Source organism: Saccoglossus kowalevskii, chromosome 3 (assembly GCF_978046115.1).
Source record: "Saccoglossus kowalevskii chromosome 3, keSacKowa6.1, whole genome shotgun sequence".
NCBI classification, from domain to species: domain Eukaryota; kingdom Metazoa; phylum Hemichordata; class Enteropneusta; family Harrimaniidae; genus Saccoglossus; species Saccoglossus kowalevskii.
This window is the reverse complement of record NC_140643.1, coordinates 40,214,639-40,225,334: the sequence shown is the minus strand read 5'-3', so window position 1 is coordinate 40,225,334 and position 10,696 is coordinate 40,214,639. Positions and strand designations below refer to the sequence as shown.

General features: G+C 35.1%; 1 protein-coding gene across 1 annotated transcript; it reads left to right on the top strand.

The window, feature by feature from the left end:
* Positions 1-2,926: 2,926 nt before the first annotated feature.
* On the top strand, positions 2,927-9,899 carry LOC100368014 (Y+L amino acid transporter 2-like). Its single transcript, XM_006811675.3, has 10 exons — positions 2,927-3,392; positions 3,892-4,017; positions 5,922-6,015; positions 6,863-6,907; positions 7,136-7,259; positions 7,809-7,912; positions 8,054-8,150; positions 8,535-8,684; positions 8,929-9,106; positions 9,404-9,899. The coding sequence occupies exons 1-10, from the start codon at positions 2,927-2,929 to the stop codon at positions 9,466-9,468; spliced, it is 1,449 nt and encodes a 482-aa protein (XP_006811738.1). The 3' UTR covers positions 9,469-9,899.
* Positions 9,900-10,696: the final 797 nt, after the last annotated feature.

The window sequence follows — 10,696 nt, the reverse complement described above, 5'->3', positions numbered from 1 at the left end:
AGACCACATGTTGGTCTCACCTCTGACCCAGGTGATTACGCCCTCAAACAGGGAGCACCTGAGAAAAATAATATTTAAAAAATTTCATTGGTTCTTGCTGGGCATTTACGAGCAGCCATTGGTTAATTAGTGGCATGAGACCTTATTCACATAGGAATGTCTTATCCTCGGGGGCGGAGCTACGTCACAGACGTTCCACGTTGCTAAGACGCGCACCACTGTACCATGCATTTCTATGGGCTCTGTGCGCTCTGCTATGAAACGCCGGTCGAGCCGGTGAAAATTCGAGAAAACAAAACAAACTCAACTTTAAAGTAATCGCGAACAACCAAATTTATATATGTTTTTAATACACACGTAGGGCTAATTTTGTTGCACTGTTCAGAGGAGTCTCAACAATCATCTCAAAGTACCGTTTTATGCGAGTTTTGGGTCTTTGTTTTCACCGCCGCGGGTTGCCAGGCGGTGAAAATGCCCGGATGTCCGCCCCCGAGGATAACTGACCCAGTGTGTGAAATAATGCTTACTTACTAGTGTTGCACTCTGAATGTATCTTACAATGTGAATTAGTTCCCCAGTCCAATCAATATACTCTGGCCATGTTTTCGGACGGGCGCAGTTGCGGACACTGACCCAAGCATATCCAATATGACCGCTCAATACGCCAATCTCTCCAACATTCATGAATATCTCCATCGACGCTGTCACCCATGACTGCATGCCCACGAGGCTTTGATTTGGTTGTTTGTACTCACCAGAGATGAGAATTTTCTTCTGTTCGTTTTTATTTTTGCCAAAATAATTTCACAGGAAAATTGTTGACATCATGATACAAGATTATTTGATATATACTAGTAGTCTGTTTCATTAATTGTAAGTTACGGGAGCGACTTTTTAAAAAAGTTTAATGAAAATGGTGAACGGTGTTGGATATGTCTATTACTCTGGACAAAACACTGATGGAGTTGGTGTTCTGAACTATTAGTGTAATAGTAGCTTCTTGGTGAAAGTATATTATTTATTTCAAAAACTGTTTACATCGAACCACAACCACAATTACAATTCACAATGTGTAATGCTAATTATAACCACGTGACGTCACGTCAGACCATAGCCCTGCGTACAGTGATGTGTGTACGGGGACGCGTTCGGTTGATAGATGTCCCCACCACAGCCCAGCGAACCTTCATAGACAAAGTCCGGGACTTTGAAAAAAATATCTTTTTTAATGAAATAACATGCCCAGGTACCAAAAATGATGATCGATTACCAGATACATGTATATACAGAACTATCAGTTCGGAATCCAATTGTGGATGGAATCGGCTACTTTGCCCTAAAAACAAACACATTCTCTTGCGTGAATGAAATTAAAAATGGCGGCGTTTGGTGGACTATTACTCCGGTACCAACGCGTTTACATTTTGTCCGTCTTTACACTAGTATTTTTAAAGACATTTCGGTTTCAGATAACTTTGTAATGGTTGTTACGGATAACTATCGTCATTTCAATCGATTTCGACTGGGAAACTACTTATTTTTAACTTGCGCATCAATTACGGTGCGCTCCCGGACTTTGTCTATGGAGGTACGCAGAGCTGTAGTGGGGACATCTATCAACCGAACGCGTCCCCGTACACACAGCACTGTACGCAGGGCTAGTCAGACCAATGCTATTCGATTCAACAATTCGACGTCCCTGACCGCTACGGTATATATTCGCTGGATCGAACCATTGACTCATCTCCACATCTTCTAAATACATAAATATTCGTTCCCATTGCATCTATCAAGAACATATTAGAAAATACCACAACAATGTGAGTGAAATACTATAAGAACCGTCACATGGTACACTTTATACGCACTTGCACGCTGACTACTGCGAATTAAGATAGAATGTTATTTAATAGTAAAAATGATGCCAAGATCTATATTGTTTTACATAGGAGAGTTTCATGTCACAATAATAATTAAAAAAAACTAAAATAAAAATATTGAGCCAATGTAAAAAATGATGTAAAACATGTTTTGTTTACTTTAGGGAATTTTCATTTTTTCCGATGGCGAAAATATCTCATTATTTTTGTAGATTACATATGGTAAAAATAGACCGGGAATAGGTTAAAAAAAATCAAGTACTGACAAATATTAAAACGATTCATTATAAGTAGATTTTTACACGAAGTATTGTCACTTCATAAACTTACGAATAACATTCTACAATATTATATGAAATTATTTCCTAATAAATACCGATGATTTATATACAAAGTGCCAGGTTTAAGCATATTTTAGCGCTGTAGCACAACTTTCTGATTATTAGAAAATAATAGAACCTGTGATGATGTCCATTTGCTGACAAATAAATGACAATATCGAAAACACATTTGAACCATGCCTTCTAGTGACATAGCAAGGACGCAGATAGTTAAAACTTACAACTGTTTGTCTGCATAGACGTTTATCACTTGGAAATACAGAAAATATCTCAAAATCAGTCGTTTTCAACTTTTAAAATATTAATCACGATAGTTTCTCACTGTGCTTCACGTAATCACATAATTTGTGCAATAACTCAGATCCAGTGCTTTATTTATTTTTACATCTACAGTCAATGAGAGTTGCATTATTTGCAGTGCATTTGTAAATACCAAGCACAATTTAAATAAATTTTGCATTATTTGTTTTCTGTTCCTGCTATAAAAATTCACCCTAAGATTGAGTATGTGATTACAGATTATAAGGGGGGGGCGTACCCCTTGAACACAGAGGCAAATGGCCTCTCGTTCAGCACGCCATTAAGTCAGAGAAGAATGTGGATGTTGTATTAACCTTGGACTGATAACGCCAAACACGTGTTTGGAAAAGGCAGTTGACTTATCCTGCCGTTCTTCAATTACGAACACAGTGTACAGACCTGAAGATGGAACAAATGGAGGAATTTCCACAGGATCCCGACGTCAAAGGAGAAAATGACGCTGTTGCCATGAAAAAAGAGTTCAGACTATTCAGTAGTATATGTATAATCGTGGGCTCAATTGTTGGTTCTGGAATCTTTATATCACCTAAGGGTGTGTTATATTACAGCGGCTCGGTAGGCACAGCGTTGATTGTTTGGGCGGCGTGCGGCATCATCGCGTTACTCGGTGGACTTTGCTACGCAGAGCTCGGGTCGTCGATTCCTAAATCCGGTGCTGAGTATACCTATATGAACGAGGCCTTTGGTCCGTTTGTGGCTTATCTTCAATTATGGGTCAGTGTTATCATTGTATCACCAGCAACAATAGCGATCGTTTCACAGACCTTCGCCGTCTACGTCATCGTACCATTTTATCCAGATTGTGTGCCACCGAGCTGGGTCGTGATTTTGGTATCAGAGGCTTGTATTAGTAAGTTATATACTCTTTGGAGAATCTGTCTTAATGGTTGATCCTCGTCAATAGAATTTTGTCTCTTCCAATTATGATTTGGTAATTTATAGGTAAAAGATTTTTTTTTTTAAATGTGAGAGAAAATGGCAGATTTGTATATATTTCCGGCCTCACTCATAGCTTAAAAATCCCAAATGGATACCCTTATTTTTTTTAGTGTACTTGGATTTTGGAAATAGTTATTCATTTAATATTATAATCACGCAATTTACTCTCTATCACAGACCCTTTTATATTCAGTTATTTATAGTTTTCGTAACAAATAATGAACATTGCATGAAGGAGTTTTTTAATCTAATTAATTAAGTTCCCATCTTATGCAGCTGATTAGATGTGTTGACTGAAATTCAAATCTTTTGTGAAACTTTAGAAACAATCCCGAAGGAAGTATATAAAAATATTAAAAACAAAATTTATAAACATATTTGCCAATTTACATATATTTTCTATTTAATAGTTTGTGTCTACACGTATAACTGTGTGACTGTGCGCGGTGCAGCATGGGTACAGAATATATGCACGGTGTTTAAAGTCTTGGGATTAGGAATTATCATATTGGTTGGTGTAGTACGGCTCTGTCAAGGTAAGAAAACAACATGTTTTGTCTTGTAATTATATGTACCCAACCTGGTCAATTTGTGGCTACCGATTCCGAAAATACATGTTATAAAAATGTTTTTAGTTTAAAGCCTCGTTTTCGTCAAATTATTGTTACAGTAATACCAGACCAACCTTTTTCGGTCAGTTTGAGAGGGGCGCTGATTCGAAAATGTATGTTATTCAGGGATGCACTTAGCCTAGATTTGAACTTAAAACCTCCCCAAACTTTATCCAAAAAAACAGTAAGGGCTGAGGTTTCATGCGGAGGTAAAATTTCTAAACAAATATTTTCTGGTCAGTTTCAAGAAGACGATTTCAAAATTCTTGATAAACATGTGTCTAAGGTGTATTTATTCATCAAAATGAAAATAGTTCTGAATCTTTAGTTTTCCGAAGAATATGAATACAAAGTGTCGTATAATTCAACGTATTGCTTATACGTTTCATGACGCTTTCTGTTGACACTCGTTAATTACGTCGACGACATTACTAATCATGATGGGATGAGAAGGTAATGTCGTCTGTAATCCAGGATCCATTTTTGACAGAAATGAAAATGCCGATTTAGACGATGAGAGTGTCGAGAAGCCAACTACTGGTGACAACTACATAAGCATTTCAGTGAATTGATTAATTTTGCCGAAATATAACAAATATATCCTAAAAACGATTTAAATGTTATCTTCCGATCATTGTTTTAAGTTATTCATAAATGAAAATAGCCAGAATTCCTTCAATTCTTATTATATTGTACTTATGTAAAGTATTATCATGTTATAAGGATGATGACGTAGACAAAATTGGGAATGGCTACGCTATTTTTCGAGACAATGTTGTATATGAATATAGTAATGACAGCATTATTCACATAATAACAAGTGTATCATAGTCAGAATGGTAACATTAATGTTTTGTGATTAGAGTCAGTATGCAATGTATCGACTTAAGTACGATGTAATCTATGACACCATGTTTATGACATCATAAACTAGTTTAGTTTGAATGACTCTGATACAAATTTGGCAAACTATGACTGTAAATAACCGAGGTATAAGCTTTTAGAATTTGCTCATAAAAACATTTTATGATACATTTGGCAAATAATCCCCACCGGGTTGACTTGACTACGATGAATTGCAGAACAAGGCAGGCTTTTAAATTCATAAACTCCAAGACTGAAGTGCTTGTATTTCTAATAAATTTTACCTACTCACAAGCTTTGATGCCGACATTAACTAAAAACTGTTTGCAATGTTAGCAAATAAAATTAACAATTTTTGATATCATTTTTTTTACCTGAAAAGCTTCGTCTGGAAAATCTCTCTCCTGCGTGACATCTTGTCTCTTACTGGTTCTGGTACTGGTTTACGCTAATTTGTCGCAACAAGGCTTTTGGTTGAAAAATAGGCCACGCAAACCCTTGTTTTGCATGTTATCCCTAAATAGACCAGAAAACGTTGGTCTGGCATATTTCTTCTCTAGATGACCCCTTCATCACTTGAGAAGTAATTGAGCAAAATAAGGCTTTAGACTGAAATCGTGACCAAACGCAGTCGTAAACACTGTGTAACATACATGTTTGTACCAAATCACAAGTAGGTCCTACAATTTTCTTCATCGCGTCGCTTCCTAGCCGCCCATGTTTTAACATCCAAATAGGGGGCATTCGTATAGACACAAATGGAACATAAGAGAGGGTATGGGATACGCGTAAAAAGCAAAAACACGATAATATTTCAGTAAATTCTCTGTCTTCCGATCTCGGACATTCATATCAGAATCGCCAGATTTCTTTGCATATCTCGGACACAATTTCCAACGACAAATCTAGTATTATATTGCTGCGCCCTCATATGACAATATCCTACATTTGTTTGTTTGTATCAGGTGAAACTCAATATTTGAACTTTGATGGACCTGGCACAAATGTATTCAGATTATCACTGGCTTTTTTCAATGGTCTTTACTCATATATGGGATGGTGAGTATTATATATTTAATATATGTTCGTTGACACTATTCAAACTTTCTTATTGAAGATTATATTTTACCGCCTACATTTTGTATAATATGTGTAAATTATAAAATTATATTTATTTTCGAATAAAATGTCCATGTTTAGATTTTTTCGCTTAAAGAAATTAAAGTTTCACTTAATAGAATAAGAAGTGAGTACTGCCTATCAAAATCAATACTTGGTGAATTTGTTCAGTAATAATCATTATCAGTATCGATTTCCAAATTGTTTAATAAAATACTGATCTTTGTCGCTGAAAGCGCGATTTGTTTTCATTTCAGAAACCTTATCCTACAATCTGAGACACAATATAGCCAATATGCATAAGAAGAATGTCCGACAATGACAGACAAATTGTTTGAGACAATGTTGACTTATACTATGTTGAATTTTCTTAATTATTGGAGGTCAGAAAGGTCAATAAATGCTAATTTACATAATCAATCTGTTTATGCCATTTATTGCATATTGTGTTTCCAAACGACAATAGATACAGTGGTTCAATATTCTGTAAAACTCGTATGCACAGACTGCTCTATTACACACTGTGATACCAATGCAAAAATTAAGTCATCTCACAAAAGGGTCCTTACGTACTTTTTCGTTAACTTTGCATGGCTATCCACTACCTGCGTTTATCTTCGGAATCATTTGTGTGGCAATTCTCTGCATTCAGGTTTCCAATATGTTGAACTTTGAAGCAATATATTGAGGAGGTGTCAAACACACCCATCACAAATATTAAAATTCATTCTTATGTCGGGACTAAAACTACAGTTATATAGGTATGTTTCAATCTTGTCTGTTACAGGTCGATATTAAATGCTGTAACGGAAGAGATGAATAACCCCAAAAGGTAAGTGAGGGATTTACTACGTCGTGGTAATCTGCATAATTACACCACTACCCTGTACCTATATATTGAAACATTTATTTTTTTAAATCACATTTTTCTCGAATCAGGTAGGAATCAGGACGGAAGCACTGATGCGCGCGCTCTGAAAGACTAACTAACTGAGGCTAACTGACTAAATAAATGAACGAACGAATGAATTTTAATTCCTACATTTTCTCTTTTTTAAAGAGATTTTCCGATAGCAGCATCTTTTTCTATGATAACCATTACTATTATTTACGTGATGGCAAATATATCCTACTTTACCGTAATGTCACCGATGGAGGTACTTCAGTCACCGGCAGTAGCTGTAGTGAGTATCGTCAGTAAACGTCATGTAACTGATGGAGGCACACGGACTTGTCACTATATGTACATGGTCGTATAGCTAACACGTAGTACGAGAATTCTAGCACTACGTGCTCGCTATAATAATAACGAATTCCTATTGAGGTGATTCAGTCACCTGTTGTAGTTATAACGAGTACCGTACTAAGTAACGGCTCAGCTAACCTGGGATAGCCGGCAAAATCGTTATGAGGCTGTACGAAAAATAATGACCCCTGTCATTATCTAGTCCATGAGAAGGAGGAAACAAATTATCAAGAATAAAATATATATTATTAAATGAAAAGTAGTACTTTCTGAATTTCGACAGAAATGGTGTGTATATATGTATGTTCCGCTGATAGTTTAGTATTGGGATTCTTGCGGTTTAATTACCTAAAATTACCACAATTCAATCAATTTTCAGATATCTCAAAAAACACACCGGATATATAATTCGTGGCGTATTTATATACACGTATAGTTTGGGAGTATGTCACTGCATGTTGATATGACATATTTTTAAATCTCTTAGACTTTTGGCGATCAAGTACTGGGCAACTTTGCATGGCTTATGCCTGTGACGGTGGCTTTATCAACGTTTGGTACAACTAATGGAAGCGTGCTCGGAGTTTCGAGGTACTGTTAATCTTGTTTGTCTTAATGGAATATCATCGATTACTTTAATATATTTTTATTTCAAGCAAATCATCTGTAACTTCTCTTACAAAACAAACACGTTTTACTCAGTATTCAATTAATACGTTTATACGTTAATAGGTTAGTATTCGTAGCAGCGAGAGATGGGATGCTACCGGATCTACTTTCTATGGTGAACATCAGATATAACACTCCAATGCCTGCCATTATTTCAGGGGTGAGTTAGCGACATTTTCCAGATCTTTGCCAAAATATTTCACATTATTTATTTATTCTAATAAATTTTGTGAACATTTATTTAAGTTTCTCCCGTTTTGTAATGGATATACGGAACGCCACCTTTACAAACTTACACCTTTATAAACTCACACAGCTAATAAATGTAATGTATATAGCAATTTTTACACAACATTATACCCCAAATGATCATACATTTCCAAAGATATCATACAATATATAGAAATATAGAACTTTTTAAAGAATATAGAAACAATTTACCGGAACAAGTGTAAGTGTTTAAAGTTCTGGTCACGGTCAGTTAAAACAGCACTATAGACATGCACATTTAATATTAATATATTTTTCTACTACTACGCTTCAGATGATACTGTCAGTAATATATGGTTTGTACCCGGATGTAGGTGTTCTCATTAATTACACGGGCTTCTCATATTGGTTATTTGTTGGTATTGTTGTAACCGGTCTCCTCTGGTTACGTTACAAACAACCAAATAGGGAACGTCCTTTCAAGGTCAGTGTCGTAGCATGATATTTGATAGATATTTGACTTTCCCTTAACAACACACATTGATCCACGCTTTTCATACTTGCGGTTTTCTATACCCATACTAATGAACAAATACGAAATTTCCTTTTTTGACTAAGTTTAAAAGGTAATTCGTGTATTTGAAATTTGCCAAATAGCGAAATTTATTAAAGTAAATAATTATTTTTTCAGTTCTAAGAATAATATTTTATTCAATTCTTTTTTACAGGTTCCTATTGGGATAGCAATTTTCTTTGCATTGTTTTGTTACTTTTTAGTGTTTTTATCCATATTTATTGCCACAATGGAAGCAGTCATTGGTACAGTCATCATATTGACTGGCATACCTGTTTATTTTTATGGTGTTGTATGGAAATCTAAGCCAAGGTGGTTAAAAAATATACTTGGTGAGTTTACATATTCCTTATTACGACTGTCGCATAACTCCGGTGATATAGTATCAATCAATCAATCAATCAATCAATCAATCAATCAATCAATCAATCAATCAATCAATCAATCAATCGATCAATCAATCAATCGATCAATCAATCGATCAATCAATCAATCACACGCACGTCATATATAAGACAGAATATATGAATTAAGGAATATAAAAATACTCGATATATGGCTATGCAAACAATGTAATCTGAGAATCACCATCAACATTTTTCTATTTATTTATCTTTTTTCTCTTTTAGATACCGGACTACGGTGTGGTCAGAAGATGATGCTCGTCGTTCGTCAAGAGAAAAAAACGTACTGATTTAGTGCTTGTACTCGTTTTAGTATATTTTGTCAAGAGAACGATTTTTGGAGAGCATTTATAATTTATATATTTTATTCGTAAAGGGTCTTTGTTATTATCCAATCTCGAGTTAGTCGGAAGTTGGATGGTTACGTTGAGAAAAGGAGTAATCCAAAAACACACAAAGAAAATACGCTCATTATTCTAGTACATCCTCATGTGAGACAAACTGCCTCACTCGTTGCCCCCCCCCCCCCGGGTTAACGTGGCCAACTATACAAGTATCCTATGTGTATATTTATGGTTGTGTTAATCTACGTAATCTGTAAATAAAAATGTGTTCTTTTCTTCATTATCACGAGTCAGTTTGATTGTGTATTGTCTACTACCATACAGCCTAATATTAAAATACTCGTTGTTTACAAGCACGACAACGAGATCAAATAAAACTATGTTTTTTTATTTTTTGGAGATTATCACCTAAGTAGTTAGAGGCACAGCAGTCGGTTGGCATGGAAACAAAGTCAATGCTAAATGTTATACTACAGTTGGTAATATAACGCAATGTGGTAACACTATAAGATTGAATGATTTGATTTTATCTAAAGAAAAATAAAGTACAAAATATACAAACATACATGGACATATGAAATACAGTACATAAATGAACATGGTTATAATACATCGTTTTTATACATCGGGCCCTCTAAGTCTAAAAGCAAAAAAAATGCAAATATGTTCGTCGTTTGTCACTATAGCATATTTCTACAAAGTAAAACAACAATCATGGTCGCTATTTATAAATTATTTATGGCGTATGAGGTTTCACTGTAACATAAAAATTGAAAGAATATTTTTTATATTATATGAGCTAACAAAATTGTTGGCAATAACTAAATAACACTCCGTTCTATTAGGTGAATTGAAGGTATATGTCAAGTTGAGTTCCGCATTTTGTTTTATTGAAGAGCCCTATGACGCTCTTGCCATGGCGCCACAGAAACACAAGATCCATGCAATCTGTTTTCTTTGCTATTTTCTGTGCTGATGATTTGTTATTAAGTTATTTATTTTCAACTTCACAGAGATGTATTAATATTTTAAACGAGGAAGTGCATGAAAGCTACTCTAGAAACAAAAAATCCTGATTTTTCGTGAAAGATGTTTTTAGGGCCGGCAAGCATAATCAGTAAGATATTGCAAGAGAATAATTTGTGAGATTTCTTATAAAAAAATGGCGGTCTGA